At 39.8% G+C, this 23,475-nt stretch overlaps 1 protein-coding gene across 1 annotated transcript; it reads left to right on the forward strand.

Annotated features, from left to right (window-relative positions):
* The first annotated feature begins 348 nt into the window (after positions 1 to 348).
* On the forward strand, positions 349 to 19,814 carry LOC308098037 (aldehyde dehydrogenase family 3 member B1-like). The gene is made up of 10 exons (XM_080446258.1): positions 349 to 494; positions 2,926 to 3,095; positions 5,396 to 5,506; positions 6,701 to 6,821; positions 10,390 to 10,475; positions 11,541 to 11,622; positions 13,399 to 13,791; positions 15,428 to 15,594; positions 17,632 to 17,731; positions 18,558 to 19,814. The coding sequence occupies exons 2-10, from the start codon at positions 2,934 to 2,936 to the stop codon at positions 18,752 to 18,754; spliced, it is 1,419 nt and encodes a 472-aa protein (XP_080302384.1). The 5' UTR covers positions 349 to 494; positions 2,926 to 2,933; the 3' UTR covers positions 18,755 to 19,814.
* The last annotated feature ends 3,661 nt before the right edge of the window (positions 19,815 to 23,475 follow it).

A 23,475-nucleotide genomic window follows, 5' to 3' on the forward strand; every position in this document is an offset into this window, starting at 1 on the left:
TTGAAATGGAATAGAATTTCCCCGTGGGATAATACCTATACCTCTATGGATAATACAGACGCTAAATAGTCTCCGGATAGTGCACGCACATTTATATTTAAAAAATAAGCTAAACTATGCCGAATCAAGGATTTTATTAGCACGGACCTATTTTGTGGTGAGACGTGTTTCCGGTTCTGCCCATCCGGCCACTTTTCTTTTTTTTTACTTCCGCACCCGACCGGATCATATACCCGAAAAGGAATGATGCCCAGGCTAGAGCCCGCCTCCTGCCCGCAGCGGGCTCCGTATCCGCTGCAGACCGGATCAGCAGGCTGAATTCCATTCCATTCCAGTGTGTGATGTGAACAGCAGCAGCAAAAAGGAGGAGGTTCTGTCTCTAAAATAAAAGGCTTTTCTTGCCACCCGGACATTTGTATATTTCCCTGTTCTGTTCTGTTCTGTTCCAGTGGCGATCAGAGAGCATACGGATCATCCCAACAACAAACATACAGGTCAGTCCTTCTTCTAACGCTGTGATGCTGCTTATTTATTTATCAGACACTTTGTCATTTACTTTTAGGATCGTTTGGCGTGGTGCGCTGCTTCAGCGATAGCAGTGGATCACGCGACGGGGGTCTGTCATAACCGTCACGAATGAACTTCAACCTAGTGTTTGCACTTTCTCCTTTTTCGATCCGTACAGCTACATAAAGGTTCAGATTTCAAATACAAAGTGCTGACCCAATGGCCATGGATGTTAAAATACCGTACGGGCTCTCAGAAGTACCCCTATCTTCCGTATTGTTCATTAAAAAGCCTTTTAATCCGATCGGTGGCCAATTTTTTCGTTGAGTTATAATGTATCAGCGTGCAATACACCTCCCAATCGCTAGGGTCGCGCAGTTGAAAGCCAATGGAAGAAATGCAAAGAAAATGGCCACCGATTGGATTAAAATGCTTTTTATTGCACAATAACGTAGATACGAGTACTTCTGAGGGTCCGTACATAATTGTAACATCTGTGGCCATGGGGTAAGCACTTTATATTGGAAATCTGAACGTTTATGTAGATGTAAGGGGCAAAAGGGAAGAAAATGCAAACACCAGGTTGAAGTTCATCTGTGACTGTCATGATATGACAGTCATGTTTCAGGGCTTGATCCAGTTTGATTTCCATAAACGCATGTTTCATAGTTTGTTTGTTTTCATTACATTTACTCAACAATACTGCTGGTTGTTTAACAGGAGCATTGTTGTAGAAAAGCGTCCAAAAAAACGAATGAAACGAGCAGCATTCGTTACAGGCAGCGTTACATGGAAAAGTTCTATATGTGACAGCAGATTTAAAAGTAGTGGTGTAAAGTAACTAAGTACTTTTACTCAAGTACTGTGCTCAAGTACAGTAGTTACATGTGAGGTATTCTTTACTATACTGGAGTATTTAACATTTTCAGTTTTGCTTCTACTCCACTACCTCTGCAGAGGCAAATATTTGATTATTATTACAAAACAGACATTAACCACTTAAGTCCTTTATACATTTCTGCCAGTTTGACAAGCATAATGAGTACTTATACTTGTGGTACTCTAAGTATCACTGCTTCCTATATGAACGTTAGACTTTTTTCTTTTTTTTTTGCCTGTGAATTTGTCAGCATTGTACGCAGGAGAGATTTAAAACGTCCACATTGAAATGCAGTTCCAAGTGTGTGTGTGTGTGTTTGTGTATCAGGAGGATAGGTGGGCACAGTGGTGTAAAGTAACTAAGTACATTTACTCAAGTACTGTAGGCCTACTTAAGTAAAATTATTTGAGGTATTTTTACTTTACTGGAGTACTTCTAAATTTCAGTACTTTTACTTCTACTCCACCACATCTCAGAGGCAAATATTGTCTACTGTATACTTTTACTCCACTACAATTATTTGAAAACTTCAGTTACTAGTTACTTTGTAGATTTTGATTATATTACAATACATATGTTAACCACTTCAACCCTATATATATTTCAGCCATTTGGCTATTTTCAAAAGATTTGTGTACATTTTATACAAAAGTTGTGAAATGGGACATTCTGCATAATGACTGAGTACTTTCTACTTTTGGTACTTTAAGTACATTTTGATACCTGTACTTTTTGCTCAAGTAATTTTTGAATTCCGGACTTTTACTTTCTATTTCTACATTGCAGTATTGATACTTTTACTTAAGTAAAACATTTGAGTACTTTTTCCACCACTGGCACTAAAGAGTGGGCACCTCGATGTACAATTGACAATTTGGTCCAAAATGTAAAATAAATAAATGCATTGTTAAGTAATGATTAGAACACGATTGAACATTTGAGCTTGTAGATCTGCTATTTTTGATATATATATATATATATATACACACACACACACACACACACACACACACACACACACACACACACACACACACATATATATATTTATATATATTATATATATTATATATATATATATATATATATATATATATATATAAATAATAGCTAAAATCTAAAATAACAGCTGCTTTCCAGGTTTGGGTCACAGATGATTGATTGATTGGTAATAGTGTGTGTATCATCAGGTTTACAATTTTTTTTTTTTTATGATTTGTACTTTATTTTTCTTTTTTTAGACAAACATACAGAGAATTTTCTTTCAACATTGATGCAAGCATATTTTAGACAAGACATACAATAAACATCACAATAACCTTCAATATTCAAATAGCGACATTACTGACCATTGAACGAGACAAGACATACCATACACATAATACAAATAAACCAACCTTGAAAACATAAAGACATCAACGAAAAAAAGAAAAGAAAAAAAAAGATCAAAAATACAATGCACAAAAGCATACCACCCGCAGTCTACCCCAATCTTAACCCAGACAGATGATTGGTAATATGTGTGTCTGTATCCTCAGGTTTACAGATGGAGTCCCAGGGTGAGGTGATGGAGAGGTTGCGGACGGCCTTTCGTTCCAGGGTCACGGTGCCGGAACAGTTCCGCCGGACGCAGCTGCAGAACCTGCTGTCTCTGATCAAAGAGAACGAGCAGCAGCTCGTAGACGCTCTGCACAAAGACCTGGCCAAGGTAGGAACCCAACCCACACACCGGGGCCCCAGGCATAGGGCTGGGGCGATAAAAGCTTCAAATCAATGTCACCATTATTTCAAAATGTTTGACTCGATTACGATTAATGGCTGTGAATCGTCTGCTATCTCACGATTTGATTCCGATTCTTGGGGTCACGATTCCGTTTTTTCCCGATTCTCGATTCAAAACGATTCTCAATTCAAAACGATTCTCAATTCAAAACGATTCTCGATTCAAAACATAGGATTTCAGGATCTACTGTACTCCAGTCTGCTGGCATGAAAGCAGAGTACATTTATGTAGCTTTTGTAATTGTAAAGGTTTTATCAACTGATAATAATGTAAACACACAAAGGTAAATCCAAGATCCAAAAATTAATAAATACATCAAAATAAACATTGATTTTCGGCAAATGAGAATCGATTCTGAATCGTCCAACATTAGAATCGCGATTCGAATAGATTTCTTCCCACACCCCTATTAATGATCATGTATTGCATGAGCTTGTAGATGGACTATTTGTCTACTATTTTCCACGCCACCATTGTACAAAGCATAATACAGGGCTTAAGTGGTCAACCAGGCTAATCCATTTAGTCGATTAAAAAAACTGTTTAGAATGTTTTTTTGTGTCGATGCGTTGATATAAGAAATGAAATGTAATCTATATATTTTTTAATTTTAAATTGGAGGTTGAACATTTTGGTTACTAATCTAAATACTTTCGGTTAATTGCCCCGCCCCACCCAAACGTGCTACTGCGTGGCCTCTCGATTGCCTAGCGAGCTCTTGGTACGCCTGCCTTGTTGAGGTAACAAAAACAAGCGCTCCTTTCCCCTCAAACAAAGTGGGGGAAAAGACACAGTCAAAGACACAGATAACGCACATGCTCCAATGTCGCTGCATGAGCCAAAGCGCAAGGCCAGCAAAATAATAGACCAAAGAAGGACTCGCAACTCGCTTGAACGCCACATCCATATTCTGAGGGGAACGTTGGACAAAACAGAAATGGCAGACAAGCTCTCACGACGCGGTGTGTGCTTGTAGGTCTGCAATTTTTGGCGACATTTTGACCTTGCAGTTTTCTTCAAGTTAACTCTCAAGTTTGAGATGGGGGTCCGCAGCCAAATACATATCATTTTAGGTGGCTCTTGACATGAACAAGTTTGAGAACCACTGATATTATAAAAACCTGTTAGGATTTAGAGGACATTTTGTAAAATTGGCCTCAGGTCTTAATGGGTTAAGTCGGGTATATGCAACTTGACTAAAATAATCAGTAGACATCAGCATTCGGTGTGACTAGACACACAAGATGTAATCAGCTTTCTAGTTGCTACTACACCCACTGGTTACCAAACAGTGTGCCGTAAGACAAGTTCAGCTGTGCCTTGTATCGGTCATCATATCGATATCTACAATATCGGCCTTAACAATCCAATATTGGTATCGGACCGATGTCAAAATGATATACGGTATATCGCTTTCAGCCGATATTTAATTTTATAATATTTATGTGTGAATGTGAAGCTTGAAACAGCCTTTTTGTGATGATAAAGGCTGCAGATTCAATCAATGTTTTCTGCAGACTCTTTCAAGAGGGTCAACAAGTTGCAAAAATGTTAAATAAAAGTATTATATTTAAGTTGTTGCTTTTTCAAATACAGTGTTTATGTGTGTTTTTTTCAGAATGGTCAAAATATTAACTTTTTAAACGGCTAATATTGACATCGGTCAGTATCAGTTATCAAACATAACAGCAATGTTGATATGGGTTGTCGGTATCAGCCAGATACTTCACATACTGTAGGTGCATCCCAACTCACAACGAGTCTCATCTGCGACGCGTTGTGAGCTTGTCGATCTGCTATTCATGAACATTTGTGAGCATGAAATGGGGCTTTTATTTGGTATTAGTAAATAAAAATAAAGGTTTACAACCGTTTACAGAGTATTAAGACTAGAGTGGTAACGCCTGATATCCATTTCAACCCCAGCATCCCTATTCTGCGGGGAACATTCGGCCAAAAATTGCAGATCTACAAGCTCACAAGGGCGTCGTGGCACGTTGTGAGCTTGTGAGCTTGTTTTGGTGCTATATATGTGGTGTAGATGGGGGGAGGAAAGCAGTCAAAAGTACGATTGCGTACGATTGCAACTCACTCAGGTTGGTTTAACTAAAACTAGAGGGTTTCAGTGGTTAAAGAGGCTGTTTTGCATGGATATGAGTGCCTTGAGATTTGACTTGACCTTTGGTGTGTACTTTTCTCGTTGCATTGCACCCGTTTCCCGTCAGGCCAAATTCGAGGCGGTGCTGTCAGAGCTGGACATCGTGGCAAATGACATCTATTGTGCCTTGGACAACCTCAAGAGTTGGATGCAGCCCGAATCCGCAGCCACGAACCTGGTACGTTGCATTTTCTCTTTTAACAGTAGCCTATACAATAGAAAGCAAAACCTGCTCGGTGGCCTTGTGGTTAGAGTGGCCCATGAAAATGGGACCCAATGCCTTCCTTCTTGGCACTAAAGGCTTCATGGGGTGTGTAATTGATCTCCGGCATGAGAGAGCCCACATTTCTACCACTCATTCAAGAGGTAATTCCCACTTGGCCAGCAGCCACGGTGGAGATATTGCGCTCATGAGCTTCAGGCAGTACTACTTCTCAACCAGCAGGTGTCCTACCCGACACCAGGGTCTCTCAATGGAAGAGTAGGGAGACCAGCTCCAACCACCACCGCAATCACACTTTATTCATTCAATTAAGTTCTGGTTGGCAGCTTTAAATACCAAATGCTATTGTATTGAATTTGATTGCAAAAAAGCAACACATTTTGTCTACTCTACATCTTAGCTGCTGTTAAACTCAAGTCGACACCAGAGCAAAGAAGGCCTTCGGCTCACTTCAAGCACGCTCACAAATGAGCCAAGGGGATCGTAAAAAAAAGCTGTGTCAATTAGGACAAATTAGCACTCTTGAAACAAGAGGTTAAAAAGCCAACAAGAATGCTGGCCATTTCTTTTGACCTGCGTGGCTCTTCCCCAGGGCATTACTAGAAGGAATAGTCACCTAGGCTCAGCTATATATATATATATAGACCAATTATTTGTTTACCAACATTGAGACTGGATGCACAGGTGATTGTTTCATACAATCAATTCTCAACCTGTTGTTTCTGGGTGCACTGGTTTCAGCACACCCCAACCCCCTCTTGTGTGTTGGCTAGTGCTGCACGCCGTAGCGAGACCTGACAGAATGGGTTTGACGCTTGCGCAGTATGACGCTTGCAACCAGTGTAACGTCGTCTGTTAAGGGGTCTATATATAAACACACATATATATGTATACATTTTTATTTTATTAAAAAAAAAATTGGGGGGGGGGGATCTGCGGCCAAATACAAATTTAGGGGTCCTTGACATGAAAACGTTTTGAGAAAACCACTGATATAGCAACATGAGTTTTTTCAGGAGACTGTTAGAAGACATCAGGCCTCAGGTCTTAATGGGTATCAAGAAGATGAACACCAGCTGACATCCAGTATTTATCGAAGTATGTGCGATGTCAATATGTCCGTGTGCATGTTTGTTCATTACATTTCAGGCCACAAAGGTGGACACCTGCTTTATCCAAAGGGAACCACTGGGCGTGGTTCTAATCATCGGCGCGTGGAACTACCCCATCCATCTGGTGCTGCTGCCCATGGTTGCAGCCATCGCTGCAGGTAAGCCACACGTCTGCTAGGGCAGCAACTACCCAATATGTTCTCAATGTTTATGCTATCTATCCATCATTTCTGCGATTTGATCAAATAATCGAGAAGCGTTTGTTTTTAGGATCGACTCAATCAATTAGTCTGATTAACCTAGACCAGGGGTCTTCAACAGGGGGTCCGTGACCCCTAGGGGGTCCTCAGAGTTACTACAGGGTGGGGGCGCCAAATCTTTCTGTGATATGATTTTTAAAGGTATCATGACATTCATTTTCACTTTTTTTATTTTCAATGTTTTATTTGGGGTTTTATGACCTCAATTACACCCAAAAAACCTGAACTTAGAACATTCAGTGGATTTTCTGTGGTCTGGGGTTTTCTGAATAATTAGGCTGAAAAGTAATCTGAGCTTGGCCCTTCGACAGTGAGGTCACTGTCGATTAATCCCGCCCACTCTCCTCCTCGCCCCTCCCCTCCCCTATCCTTTCCTTTGGGGGGGGGGGGGGGGGGAGCAGAGGCGATGATTGACAGGCAAAATCCCTCACCAGCGACACCCGCAGGCAAAGATTTCTTTTTTCATTGCAGTTGAAAAGGCTTTAGAAATGTGAGAGAAAAACACCTGCCATTGATCACTGGAATGGGATTTTCACTTAAAACTTTTTGTACACTTTTGAAGGACCAGGACAAAGACTTTGAATGTGGTGTAAAAGTGAATGTCTTTAAACCTTTAATGTTTTACATTAACCACTTGAACCCGAGCATCCCCATCCTGTGGAGAACTTTAGCCAACAAATAGGCGATCTACAAGCTCACAACGACTCGCGCTGCGAGGCGCTGTGAGCTTGTAGATCGGCTATTTTTGGGATTTTTTTCTTATGAAGACGTTTGGTGTAGATGTAAAAAGAGGGTCTCTGCTTCATCTCTCTCCCAGCTAGGGGGTCCTTAGCCTGAAAACATTGAAGACCCCTGACCTAGACAGACCCCTGCGACCTAGACAGACCCATGCGACACTTCGTGTTTTGGCAATTTTTCTGTATTTATAAATAATCACTCATAATCACATGGCCAAAACTGTTACAGGCATTTTTTGGCTCCCACGGTCCATTCATACTTGATTAATAGATTATTTTATGTGTTATGAATTGATTAAATAGATGTATTAACTGTTGCACCCTTAACTCTCTCAGTCAGTGCCAATGAAAAAAAAAAAATATTGCGAACCATGCCAACTTTTTTCTTTTTTTTTTTCAAAGTAAAAAAAAAGTGCTTAGGAAGCGAGATACTGCCTTTTTCAGTTATAGGTTAAACAAAGAGTGGATGGAGCTGCAAATCTTCAGATAATGATATATTGGGTTCTGAACACTTTAAAAAATAAAAAAAAAAATAAAAAAAAAACTTTTTATTTTTCTTTTTTTTTTAACTCAGGATTTCTCGTTCTGGCACTGAGGGTATAACCCTAAAACTCGGGATAACTCAAATAGCCTAGGTATAAAATAGGGCTAAAGTGGTTAATGTATGTTTTATAATGTAATAATTTATATCTGCAAAGTAACTAGTAACTAAAGTTTTTAAATAATTGGAGTAAAAGTACAATATTTGCCTCTGAGATGTAGTGGAGTAGAAGTAAAAGTATTGAAAATGGGAAATGCTCCAGTAAAGTCAAAATTCCTCAAAAGTGTACTTAAGTACAGTACTTGAGTAAATGTACTTAGTTACTTTACACCACTGCCAATATTGGAGTAAGCTCATGAACCTTGCTCTACCAGGCAGGCACTGGCTGGCTTCTATGGTCAAAGTTCATTGGCATTTGAGTCCACACAGTATTTGATACAGTAATTCTCAACCTGTTTCATTTCAAGCACCCCCAGTTTGATATGCATTTCGCCAGGGGTCCCCAACCATTTTTGCACCAAGTACCACTTCCATAATAGTCAATATTAGGGATGGGCATTTGGACCTTTTTTTGGGGTAAACATTTAACCTTTGGACTGTGGGTGGTTAACCGTCCTATGACGTCATATCAATATATAATTGAGGGCAGTTCAAATAGGGCCTAAAACATATTGTAACATACATTAGGTCTATATCTCATTCTGTAAGGTTGTTTTATTCTCTTCAAATGATCTTTATTAGGTATTGTAAAATATTGTATGAGGAACAATTATAGATTAGTGATTTATTCCATTAATATTCTGTTCATATTTTATTTTTTATATGACTTAATGTAGGTTAATTTCATTAAGTCCTAAACAGTTAGAGAGACACAATCCGGCTAAACACTGTCCCATCCCTCAATATACTGTACTCGATATGTTTGGATGGTCGGTTCCGTCATTCACCTGAAAGATTTGAAAGGTTAAGCCATGGTTAAATGGATTCCATATCATTGCTGTCGGGGAAGAAAACATGTACTCCAGATTTATTCTTTTTATGTTTTTTTGTTTTATTTTGGTAAATGAATAACCCATTGCATCAAACAAGTGTGTCACACAAACGTAGTGAAAATAGCAGATCTACAACCTCACAACATGACACAACGCAACAGTGAGCTTGTAGATCTGCTATTTTCACTATTTCCAAAATGTTTTTATATTGAAAGTGGTGGAGTGTCTGTTGTTTTTTTTAAAAAAATTAGAAAAAATAAAAAAATAATTAAATAAAATAAAAAAATATTTAAACTATATAAATAGTTTTGGACATGCAATGTTTCGACCCGACGGCAACAATGTGATAACTGCAGTTTCAGTTCTACGCTATCCCTGACCTGAAAATGTACCTTCTTCATGGAGGAAGTCTGTGAATGAGACCCCGGTCATACAAATGCTTGCATACAACTGTGTACACACAAGGAGAGAAATATGCACACACGCCTTATGTCTGTTGAAAAAGGCAAAACAAATGTTCGTAGTAATGTATAACAAGTTTGTTAAGCTGGATAGACGGGAGGGGGGGGGACTAGTAATGGATAGTTGACAAACCTGTCTACCAATGACATCATTGGTAGGCACGTTTTTCTTTTCCTGGAAAGTTAGCATGCTGAAATAGAAGCCGTTGTTCCATTAATAAAAAAAAAACGATGATGTCACTGGTAGGCCAGGTTTCGGAACGGTCCACAGCCCTCCTCTGAGACACAGTGAAAAGACAGAAATGGTGGCGCCTTATAATGATCGTTAGTGAGGACCAATTACATTGAAAATGGGACAACTTGAGTTCCCCCACTCAATGCGTTGCAATGAGCGATAGCAGCAAGAGATTGGCTAAGATAAGTCATTGTATGCTTGGTTGTGTGCGGGTGTCGCATTCCGTAAATAGCCGATCTAGCTTGTAGGTCGGCTATTTTCAGCATGCAGCTAAATACAAATCAGGAATTACGATGCCATGACAGCCTACCAAAATAGATTTTTGTCGACAAAATCGACTGTAGATTTAGTTGACTAAAATCTTATGATATTTAATCAACAAAAAAAAAATTAACGCTGCGGTGTAGGGTAGGCGTGTGCCACACAATGTATAATATATATTTTTAATGCATTATATTGACCAATGTTATCACTGATTGGTTGTTGATGTGTCCAATCAGGGAACTGCGTGGTGCTCAAGCCCTCAGAAATCAGCGCAGCCACTGAGCGTATGGTGGCAGAACTCATCCCTAAATACATGAACCAGGTACAGTAAGAACTCATTCCTATACATGTCCCAGGTACAGTAAGAACTCATTACTAGTAATTACATGTCCCGCGTACAGTATAAACTCATCCCTAAATACACAAACCAGGTACAGTAAGAACTCATTCCTATACTGTACATGTCCCACGTACAGTAAGAACTCATTCCCAAATACATGTCTCGGGTACAGTACAAACTCCTTCACTCACTTTATAACCTTTTATATTTTTTCACACGTCGCACGCACACTTGATAAATGTCGACGAGTGCGTTGAGTAACACTTCAGTGGCGACTTGGCAACAGTGTAGCTCAGGAGTTCTCAAACTTTTTTATTTCAAGGACCCCCATAACTCTGAGAGTGTACAAATGGAACCAAATGGACCCTTAAGGGTACACCCTCCTTGAGGGGGGGGGGGTCTAAATAGGTAACTCTGAGAGTGTACAAATGGAACCAATTTGGTTCCATTTGTACACTCTCAGCGTTACACACCTGTAAGGGCCTATTTGGACCCCCGTCGAGGGCCCCTGGACACCACTTTGAGAAACCATCGGTGTAGCTGACCACGCTGGGTCGTTTTGTAGCGTACGTCTCTGCTAGTGTTGAACGCAGCACGTGAGGCAGAAAAACCAAATGGGCCTGATTGACCGGCTTTTGACGGCCTGTCAGGTCAAGTTACAAACGAACGGGTGACCTACATTCCATTCTATACATTCCACACACCATTCCTGCTACACCAGGTACCACCCCTATGCAGCCACGAGGCACCTTTTTTAAAATATGTACACTGTATTGCACCTTCACCTTTTACACTATAGAACTGAGATGTGCAGGATTCTAGTAGCATACATACAACTATGTATTTTCAGTGAAGAGATTTACTGTAGAGAAATGGTAGTGGCACCTAGTATAGTGGTTCTTCTTGTTTTTTGTTTTGTTCACTAATGTTTATTTGTTTAGCTTATTATGTTTCCTTTCTTGTGATTTTTAAATCAATTTGTATTGATTGTTGAATCACTTTCTGTTTTAGTGTTTACATGTATTGATATGATCTTTCTTTTTGCAGGACTGCTATGCAGTTGTTACGGGCGGGGCAGAGCAGACTAAGGCACTTCTAGAGAATAAGTTTGACCACATCTTCTACACAGGTACACATACCTACAGACATTCATCTTTTACACATACTATACTATATTAATTACTAATGACTTATTATCTATGATTTTGTGCTGGATGCTGATCATCCTCATCATAATATTTCAGATTTATATAGCACTTTTCCAAGTACCCGAACTCGCTTTACATTTGGGGAGATCATTTTCATCATCACCTAATCTAGCGCAGTGATTATTTATTTTATTTTTTCAAAGACCCCTAGTTTGATATCATTTGGACCCTTAAGGCAGTTGTAGAATCATTATTAGACTGTATAATACACCAAGATCATTATGCACATTAACATACGCTAATGTTCTCTTTTTTTGCTCATTTTTTTTTGGTTTTATTATTGTTGTTATTATTACCTACAGTATGCTGCTGCATTGTCTGAAGGAAGCCGAACAAAAATATGTTTTACTCTTACAGTATGTACCTGTACACAAGATGTAACAATATAAACACAACCTTGAGCATTTAATGCAGGGGTTTTCAACAGGGGGTCCGGGACCCCTTGGGGGTCCTCAGAGTTACTATAGGGGGGCTGCCAAATCTTTGTGTGTTTGTATTTGTCTTTTTTTATATTAAAGGGATACTTCACTTTAGGGCCGGGGACACATTTAAAAAAAATATTAAAAATAAATGAAAAAAGTTATGGAAAATTCATGGCCCCCTCACGCATTAGAGTGTCCTACTAATGTGTGAGGGGGCCATGAATTTTCCATAACTTTTTTCATTTATTTTTAATATTTTTTTTAAATGTGTCCCCGGCCCGAGAGTGAAGTATCCCTTTAACCACTTGAACCCTATTATCCCTATTCTGAAGAGAACTTAAGCCAAAAATAGCAGATCTACAAGCTCACAACGCTTGTGAGCTTGTAGATCGGCTATTTTCGGCAAAGGGGTTTGGTTTATACAGTTGGGGTCCCCCCCTTGCTTCATCTGTCTTTCAGCTAGAGGCAAATATTCAACTTTTTACTCCACTACAATTATTTGAAAACTTTAGATACTAGTTACTTTGTGGATTTAGATTATTATTACAAAACATACATTACTCACTTCAGCCCTATTTACATTTCGGCCAAATAAAAATAGCCGACCTACAAAGTCACGACCTTGTAGATTTGCTATTTTCAAAAGATGAAATGGGACATTCTGCATAATGAGCACGTTTACTTTTGGTACTTTAACACATTACCTGCCAAACACGAGTATAACCGTTGTTGAAAAATACACCTGTTTACCGCCAACAACGAGTATAACCGTTTTTCAATTTATCCACACAGAACCAGAGATATCGCGATCCAAAGATTTCTAGCTCCATTCACTCCTTGGTTAACTTATTACTTTAAAATCCTGTATCTCGGCTCCTGTGTACTTATTTTTTTACCATGTTATTTTGGGTGAAACATGCTATTTTCAACTGGCTGCAATTATGGAACGGATTACCGCAATCGGATTATTTTTTTCCACGATTCTACGAGACTCCTGTGTGTGTGTGTGTGTGTAATGAGGGGATCACCGTGAGGACGGTGATCACGGAAAATATTTTGTGACTACTTAAAAAATGGTTAAAAAAGGTTAAAACAATACTGGCAGTGGGGAAAAAAAAAAAAAACTCTGGCGGGGAATGTGTTAAGTACACTTTGATACGAATACTTTTGTACTTTTACTCAAGTAAACTTTGAATTCTGGACTTTCACTTCCAGAATCGAGTACTTTCTCCACCACTGCTTTTTAAATGGGTTAAAATGACTCTGCGTCCCCAGGTTCCCAGGCGGTGGCGCGGAGCATCCTGCAGGCGGCGGCGCTCCACCTGACCCCCGTGACGCTGGAGCTGGGCGGCAAGACGCCGTGCTTCATCTACGGGAAGGTGCACATCCAGTCGGCCGCCCGCCGCCTGGCGTGGGCCAAGTTCTTCAACGCGGGCCAGAGCTGCGTGGCGCCGGACTACGTGCTCTGCTCGCCGGAGACGCGCGACGCCCTGGTGCCCGCGCTGCGGCAGATCCTGGAGGACTTCTACGGCAAGGAGCCCCGCAGCAGCCCGGACCTGGGCCGCATCGTCACCGACCGCCACTGGACGCGGCTCACCGACATGCTGCAGAAGACCCAGGCCAGGGTGGTCATCGGAGGGGACGGCGACCGCGAGGAGAAGTACATGGGTGGGTTTACATCATCATCATAATAATAATAATAATAATAATAATGTATTAATATTAATGCATTTTATTTATAATGCACAAAATCAGGTAAAAAACTAAAAGAAGACCCTTTCTTGGGGGAAAAGATCGATTTAGAACGAATTAAAAGACCTTAGAAAAAGCTTTTGGTTCCCAAACAGTGGGTCGCGACTCAGGACCCATTTGTGTGGTCGCGGGTCCATTTTTATGGGTCGTAAATATCCCCTTTACTTTTTTTTCATTTCCTACATTTTGTTTTTAATTATAAAAAAAAAGAGAATCCCCCCCAAAATCAAAAGAAATCATGAATTAAAACAAATTCAGACATTTTTCCACAAATTCCATAAATTCGAAAACAAATGTTTAAGAAGTAGTGGAAATAGCTCACAACGTGTCGCATGGCGACGCGTTGTGAGCTTGTAGATTGGCTGTTTCCACTAGTTTGTGTCACAGGGAGACATCAAATTCCCCTTTTTGGGTCTTGAGCTAAAACGTGCGTCACATGGGTTAAAGTTCTCAGTCTCCACGACTCATCTCAGTCATTTAGATTCCATAGAAGCCAGCATGTCTTCTTATGGAAGCATGCTGCGCAGAGAAAATAACAGATCTACAAGCTCTCAATGCGTCCCAGTAAATTGGCTATTTTGGGGTTATTATATATTTTTTTACATCAGAGCATTTGAAGTGGTCAAACTAGCAATATGTACAGAAGCATCTTCCATGACATCTTAATAGTCTTGGGATATTTCATGTTAAAGCAAACGTCAAAGCCTCAATCTGTGATTTCTTCACCTGGTTATATATGAGTAAAACATAATCATTTTACATATTGTGTTAATTGTTTAGGAAACAATTTTAAGATTTCTTTGGCTATTCAAACATAGCAGATCTACAAGCTCATAACAGATGAGCACTATAGATCTGAGCTTGTAGATCTGCTATTTTCGAAAAATCTAAATATTTGAATATATATATTTTTTAAAGTGAACATTTGTTACTCAAATCTTTGCTTCACGGGGGTCCCTGGAACTAAATATTTTGAGATGGGTCCTCGGCCAAATACATATCATTTTGACATGAAAATGTTTGAGCACCACTGATATAGCAACATGCGTTTTTCAGAAAACTGTTAGGATTTAGAAGACATTTGTAGAATCCCCAGAAGCAAAGATTTGGGTTACAAATGTTTGCAAAAATCGGCCTCCTGGTGGCGCTATAACAGGCCAATTTGAAAAATTCAGGGTCAGAGGTTCAGCTTTGGCGTCCAGGCAGTGTGTGCGCACAGTTTCGCAGCGACCGGGCCAACAGTGCCAGAGATTAGCTGCTCACAGACAGACGGACACAGGGACGGACAGGGTGCAAAACATAGTGGTGCCTGGTGGAGACAATAACTGGAACAAATTAAATAGCTGATTTACAACACGTCACTTCGCTATTTCTGCTTTTTGGGGGAAAATGTTTGAAAATGTATGAAAATATTTCAACATGGAAACAATTATGATGATTTATGCAAAACAATTGCCAATTATCTCAAATAATTGTGATTAGTCGATTCTGTAATAATTATGACGGGCCTAATGTTGGATGTTTTAGTAACAGTAGTGTGTTACTCTACCAGCTCCCACAGTGGTGGTGGACGTGCCGGTGGGAGATATTCTGATGGGAGAGGAGATTTTTGGGCCCATCCTGCCCATCCTGACCGTGGACTCTCTGGAGGAAGGCATCGAGTTCATCAACCGCAAGGACAAAGCCCTGGCCCTCTACGTCTTCTCTGAAGAATCCTCGGTAAGACTTAAAAAAAACGGTACACTCTCACTCTCTCTCGCTCTCACTCTTAAAGGGATAGTTCACCCCCAAAATAATTTTTTTTCCTATCGATTCCACACCCCATTGGAGACTTGAATTCAAGGATATTGTTTTAGTTTTTATCGCACTAAGCCAATAATTTGATGACCGGTGGCGGCTCTGGTAGGAGACTCAAAGTGTCAACTTTGAGTCTCCTATAGCATCTCCATTAGCATCTTTCCGCCGGTCATCAAATTATTGGCATAGGAATATGACAAGAACAAAAAAATCTACATGAATTCAAGGCTTCATGGGGTGTGTAATTGATAGAAAGAGTGTCCAAAGAGTGTCCAACTCATACAAAGAGTGTCCAATAAAAGTTGTGAAAAATAGCCGATCTACGAACTCACTTGTTCTGTTTCCTGAAAAGTAACGCTTTTTGGACATGCACGGTGACGCACGCCGATGATATTACGCCCACGCATGGAAGTGTGTCTTCACGCCCACACAATGTTTGAACTTATCAACCGTTAACGTATAATGTGTTTATTAGCACAAATAGCCTAGCTGAAATGAGGGTAAACATAGACTTCTCACTGTCGGTGGTAAACGAGCGGGTTGTCACACACAGAGCCAGGAGGATCAAATAAATAAAACGAAAAAATATCCATTCATTCAAGTCTTCGTAGGGTGACTAATCGATAGAGATTCTTTTTTTTTTTGGGTGAACTATCCCTTTTTAAAGGCTGTGAATCACTGGTTTCTTTCAAAACATCGATCAGGAAATCAGGATTTTAATTCCCATCCAAAGGAGGTGTCATTCACTGCCGCCTCCCCCCTCCCCCCCTTTTTGTACATAGTGTTTGTATTTGTTGATGACATGTATTCACGTGTTAAGATGCCACAGTATGTTGATGAATTGTATACGTTGGACCACAATGGAAACGAGTCCCAAGGACTTTTTTGTGTTGTCCCTTTAGCCTTAATGTCTTACTGTACCACTAGCTGTTTACATTTCTGACTAATAGATTATTCAATCAATCAAAAAAGAAATGTTTCAACTTGAAGCACTGAGGGCACTCTGTCAAAAAGACCCCTGGTGTATGCCTACTGCAGTATACTTACAATATAAGTATATAGGTTTACTCAGGAGTTTTACTGTGAATGCTACCTTTGGTCGAAAGGAGAATTGTATTATTCATTGGAAAATAACAAAACCAGTATTCTGCTCCCATTGTGTGATACAAGCTCACATGTTTTTCATAAAACTAAGGTTAGGATTTAGAAGGTGTTTTTAAAATCGGCTCTAATGTCTAAATGGGTTATTATTCATGCCATTAGAATTATTTGAGGCAATTAGTTTGTTTGTTTCGGGTGGAAACCTCATCTATTCAAAAATAAATCACTGGTTAAATATTTATAAAAACCCACTGACTTAAAGGTAGGGCAAGTGATATTTTTTGGTTAAAACAAAAAGTGTTTTGTTAAAAGGTTAAAGCACTATATTTTTATAGTAGCCTAATCATTGCTATATAGAGTGTTTGCTCAGTCACAGGTCTCTCCAGCTCTTTAATAAACAGAACATACATTTTCAGATCGGTGACAAAATCTCAGCCAATCAGGAGAGAGTACCCATTTATAAGCTTAATTTTTTATAGTGTTCCAGTTCCAATTTGTTCAGCTCATTTCTTTGTGTCATCACTTCCAATTTCACTTGTTTAATATGTATCCTGGCTGAGTTCTCTATCCTGATTGGATAAAATTGGTATCCTGACCGGAAAATGCATTTTCTGTTTAATAAAGAGCTGGAGAGACATGGAGACGCTTGTTACTGAACAAACACTCTATAGCAATGACTACGATTAGAATATAGAGCTATTTAACACTTATTTTAACCAAAGAAAATCACTTACCCTACCTTTAACCACTTGCACGGGTTTCGAAATCTTTCTAAAATAGTGAAAATAGCAATTTTTGGGCAACACTCTTGCATAACGAAGATAATGAGTAGATTCATAATATAACTGTTTTTCCAAGGTGGTGGACACAGTTCTGAAGCAGACCAGCAGTGGAGGATTCTGCTCCAATGATGGCATCCTCCACATGACTCTACCCAGCCTGCCCTTTGGAGGAGTTGGTAAGAACAGCACGTTGGAACTCTGCCTCAACAACAAATAGTCAGTGACGGAAGACATAGATATAGAAACCTAGATACCTCATTGGCCTCTGCAGTTCATTGGACCGACCTGTATCGCGGCAGCCATTTTGGAGAAGGCAAGCTTCCTGACTACTGGCCAATCACAGCTCGTCTTTTCCGGGACTTGTCAGAATGTAGTTGTATAAAAATATCCCGTTATATTTTTATACAACTACATTCTGCCAAGTCCCGGAACAGGCGCGCTGTGATTGGCCAGCAGTCAGGAAGCTTGCCTTCTCTAAAATGCCGCCCGAGATACAGACGTCTATGGAAGAAGTACTAACATTTGCTACTTAAGTACAGGTATCAATACGGCAATGCAGAGTAAAAGTCTGGTATTCAAAATTTACTTGAGTAAAAGTATCAAAGTATTGGCATCAAAATATACCTAAAGTACCAAAAGTAAAAGTACTCTTTAGGCAGAATGTCCTATTTTAAGTTTTCAAATATCAGATCTACAAGCTCACAATGCGTCACATTGTAGATCTGCTATTTTCAAATGGCCGAAATGTATATAGGGCTGAAGTGGTTATGTTTTGTAATAATAATCAAAATCTACAAAGTAACTAGTAACTAAAGTTTTCTAAATAATTGTAGTGGAGTAAAAGTATAATATTTGCCTATGAGATGTAGTGGAGTAGAAATAAAAGTATTGGAAATGATCTAGTAAAGTAAAAAAAATCCTCCAAGTGTACTTAAGTAGTAGTGAATGTACTTAGTTACTTCACACCAAACCATGCGTGCTTGTCACCTTCCTTCCCTGCAGGCGCCAGTGGGTGGGGCAGCTACCACGGCCACTGGGGTTTCGAGACGTTCAGCCACCGGCGCGCCGTGATGCTGCGCGGCTGGGCCCTGGAGTTCATCAACGGCCTGCGCTACCCGCCCTACACGGAACGCAACCTGAGCTGGCTGCGCTGGACCGCCTGCGCCAAGAAGGACTGGACCAGCTGCTCCGTGATGTGATGAGATATGACATGACGTGACGTCCACAAAGCAAGGAGGCAGCCGTTAAGGGGTGTTAATTGTCAATTGTCACCTCCCTAGTTTTCAAATTTAACCCATTTAAACCGGGAACACATCTAACCACTTAAACCGTTGTTTTATACTTTGGCTATTCAAAAATAGCCGATCTACAAGCTCATAGCGCGGCACCGAGTGCTGCGCTATGAGCTTGTAGATCTGCCATTTGTTTTAAATCGGGAAAATGTGTGTAAATCTTTGAATATATAAATTTTTTTAAAGCGAACATTTTTAACTCAAATATAATCAGTGGTTCTCAAACGTTTTCATGTCAAGGACCACCCAAAATGATATGTATTTGGCCGCGGACCCCCATCTCAAAATATGTTGTTCCAGGGACCCCCAGAAGCAAAGATTTGAGTTACAAATGTTCGCTTTAAAAATATATATATTCAAAGATTTACACAAATGTTCATGATTAAAAAAAAAAAATTGGCCAGGATAATGGATAATGGTAAAAAAAGAAAATAAAAGATAATGGTAAAAAAATAAAACATAAAAAATATCCATGAATCCAAGTCTCCATGGGGTGACTAATTGATTGAAAAAAGCCATTTTGGGGGTGACCTATCCCTTTAATTTACCACAAAAAAAAATAGGATATACAAGGTTTCTGCCCAAGGCAGCAAGACAAACTGACATTGTGGAGTACCATTGTTCAGTAACAGGGGTCTTCCCGTCTCGCCAGTAAACAGAAAATACTTTTATCAGGTGGAATACAAATTTCAATCAATCAAGAAAGAAAACCCCACAAAAGATTATGTACCAGCTTGTGTTCCATTTCCAATTGTGTCTGCTCATGTATTTGTACCATGACTTCCAATTGAATCCACCGGGAACACATCTGTGTAACCACTTTAACCATTATTTTTATACTTTGGCTATTCAAAAATAGCAGATATACAAGCTCGTAGCGTGGCACCGCGCTACGAGCTTGTAGATCTACTATTTTTGAAAAATCTTGAAAATGTGTGCAAATCTTTGAATATATATATTTTTTAAAGGGAACATTTTGAGATGGGGGGGGGGGGGGGGTCCATTTTAGTAAAACATTTAGTTTAAAAATATATATATATATATTTATTTAAAGATTTGCGAAAATGTTCACGATTAAAAGAAAATAGTATAAAATAATGGTTATAGGCTATAGCTAAAAATCTAAAATGCGTTCCCGGAGTGAATGGGTTAATCTGTTTATCCTGTATGAGTTATCTCTCCTGACTGGGTGAAATTGGTATCCTGACCTGAATTCTTATATTCTGGTCACTAAAGAGATGGGGAGACTTCTGTTATTGAACAAACACTCTATAGCGATGATTACCATGGGAATATAGAACTATTTAACATGTTTGAGACACACTTCAGCTTGCCTTACCGTCCAGTAAATTATCTTCATTTTTGTCCTGTTAGACTATTTTCACAGACACATCGACATTGTTGGCGTGAAAATCAAGTTACTACCGAGTATACATTTAAGCAGTCCGGCCTGTGGGTGCTTCCTAACATGGTTAAAATGGGAGTTTGGATTTACAATGGGTTTGTATAGGAAGGGGGCGTGTCTGATTAAATGAATATCAAATATCTAAATACTGAATCAAGCAACTTATAAACTGTCTGGGGTGTTTACAAAAGCCTGAGTAGACGTTAAAATGAGCCCAAACATGATTGAAAGTGGAAAATCCCTTTAACACTGATCTATTCCAGTGATTCTCAACCATTTGAATTTCAAGGACCCCCAGTCTGATGAGCATTAGACCATGAACCCCCATTTTATATTTCTATTAAGTCTCTGTGACCCCAATTGACACTGTAAAGGCACAAGCATTTGTACACTTGAAGAGTTTCAGACCCTGCTCCACGTTAAGATCTATTATGTCCTTTGTACATCACCGTTCTTCCTGATGTGATTGATCAGTTTATGGAGACGGGTGAGAAACATGTTTAGAATTAGTGCAATCACTGCCCACAATGCATCACCTTGTCAATTTGAACCTCTTATTCCTGGACATCTTTTATACAGTACAAAACCACAGAGAGCTGTGCCCAGTATGTGAAATGTAGATTTGTGTGTCTGTCGGATTCTTGATTGTATTATTGTAAATAAATTACTGCAATTGAAGGACATTTAATTAATAAAATGATGTATTTACACGTATCAAAGTCATTCTGTTGTTGATTTGGTCTGAGGCCTTTTATTTTTTTTACCTTTTTTGAGAAAACTAGGAAAAGTTTGTGGATGTCAGGATCCACAGAAACCAACATGGCTCCAATGTGGATCTCTGAATTAATTTTCCAAGCCAGTAAACAGGGTTATTATAGTTGACTAAATCTAAACTATCTAGATTGGATTTTTGGACTAAACAAAATGACTAAAATGAACAATGCAAAAAAAGAGAAAAAAAGTGAAATGTTTACTAAGTATTGACAGTTTAAGTGGTTCACTGTCTGAAAATACACATTAACGTGAATCCAACATACTGCTGTCAAACAAGTCCTATAAAGCTATCTACTGTATGAGATATATGAAAAAGTTTAATCTGCAACACAATTTTATACAACTAGAGGATGAATGAATTCCATTCATCTATCCATCCATCTTCAACCTCTTGTTAAACATGCAGCTTCATTTTAGTCCGCCCCCCTGAATTTGCACTGTGGTCAATCTGGTCACAGAACTGTAACAGACTAGTTCCAGAAGATGGCAGTGATGCAACATACAGTAGTGGATGCCGGCTGCATGCTGTTAAAAACACCAAGAAGAACAAGTCGTTCGGTCATTGAGATATATTATAACTATGGGTCATCGTACCGCTCTGCAAAGAAACAGGACTCCCTCTTCCTTTGGTGTGTTGCCCAGGTGGCGCCTAAACCCAAACCTTTAACATCACAAAAACTATGCCTAAACCTAACCTTAACCCTGACCTCACAGAGACTATGCCTAAACCTAACCTTAAACCTAACCCTGACCTCACAGAAACTATGCCTAACCCTAACCCTGACCTCACAGAAACTATGCCTAACCCTAACCTTAACCCTAACTCTAACCTCACAGAAACTATGCCTAAACCTAACCCCAAAACCACGTCGACCGGGAAAAGAGAGAGTCCAGTATAGAAACAGACATTACATGGCTCTCCACTCATCCACACACCAGAGAGAGTGAAACACACCCTGGCTCCCCTGTCTCAGTTGTTGCTCACATTGTTAAAGCGCCACCCCGTGGCTGACTGGCCACACTACACATTGAAGGCAAGAAATAGATAGCTATGGGGGTGGGGCTGAGAGTAGGTTGCCACCTTTCGGCAAAAATGTCTTTGCGGAGCCAGCCCCTCAAACCCCTGAAATGAATGGAAATCTATGAAGAAAAGAAAAAATCTATGAAATCTATTTAGTATTTTTTGAGTTTGGGGAGACAGCCTCCCAAACCCCTAAAATACATAGAAAACGAGGCATTTTGGAACAGTTATAACTATAACACACAATAATACAAACACAACATGTCTTACACCTGCATTACACTTAATGTACCCTATAAGTCCTATTAATACCATAATCACAAGGAAATGCATTGCTTCAGTCATACACCACACATGTATTGTGTATAGGCATATGTATGTTTTACAGTTTGAAATTGGCATTTGTTTCCAAAATATGAAAAAGTAGATAAAATAATGCTTTGGAAAATTGTATGAAATAATGTAATGTAAAGTATGCATGATTTGAACCTGCTAAATTTACCCTACAACTTATTGTTTATGCCATAATTACATCCACAAGTTTCATAGTAATAGTTGAAATTAGGCCTTAAATATCAAATGTTCAAGCATGTTCAAATCATTTAAGTCTAGGGATTTCCGCGAATGCCTGTCCAAACAGAAGTGTTTTCAAGCGGTTCTTAAAAATGCCCACAGACGCTGCAGCTCTCAAGACCTGCGGGAGGGCATTCCAGAGTCTGGGAGCTACAGCCTGAAAGGCTCTGTCACCCTTGGTTATAAAGCTGGTTCGAGGGATGACTAACAGAACCTTAGGGTCCTGGTCGGCACATGCCGTTTTAGCAGGTCAGTTAGATATGCTGGTGCTTGACCATGCATAGCTCTATATGTGAGCACCAGGACCTTAAAACGAACCCTGAAAGCAACAGGAAGCCAATGCAAGGAGGCCAGGACTGCATGGGGTAATGTGGCACCTTCGGATGGACCTGGCAGCAGCATTTTTGATTAATTGGAGGCGGTCTATGGATGCTTTACTGAGGCAGGTGAAAAGTGAGTTGCAATAGTCCAGACGAGAGGACACAAAGGAATGAATAATCATTTCTAACTCATTGTGTGAGACAATGTTCCTGAGGTGGAAAAAGCATGTGCAGGTCACCAACTTTATGTGAGTGTCGATGTTCGAGCCTGGTCAAAAATGACACCAAGTTTCCTAATGTTAGGGCGCACATTGGATTTGAGGGACCCAATGCAGTCAGCCACCCTAGGAGCGATACTGTCGGAAACAATTAGCACCTCAGTTTTGGCCTCGTTGAGCTGAAGGAAATTGTTAGCTAACCAGTCCTTAATGGCAGACAGACATCCAAATTAAAATGGAAACTAAAATCATCAGGACTGTCGGGGTTAAAAGTGGTGAGCCTGTGGCCCCCGGGGGGCCCTTACATGGCCCCTGAG

The sequence above is a fragment of the Gymnoscopelus braueri genome (genome assembly GCF_963280865.1).
Source record: "Gymnoscopelus braueri genome assembly, chromosome: 13".
NCBI classification, from domain to species: domain Eukaryota; kingdom Metazoa; phylum Chordata; class Actinopteri; order Myctophiformes; family Myctophidae; genus Gymnoscopelus; species Gymnoscopelus braueri.

Bases quoted from the DNA above. Each gene is read 5' to 3' on its own strand.
- LOC308098037 (XM_080446258.1), top strand. From the start codon at position 2,934: ATGGAGTCCCAGGGTGAGGTGATGGAGAGGTTGCGGACGGCCTTTCGT. The intron at 3,096-5,395 runs GTAGGAACCCAA...GTTTCCCGTCAG, and splicing joins TGCACAAAGACCTGGCCAAG to GCCAAATTCGAGGCGGTGCT. The intron at 6,822-10,389 runs GTAAGCCACACG...GTGTCCAATCAG, and splicing joins GGTTGCAGCCATCGCTGCAG to GGAACTGCGTGGTGCTCAAG.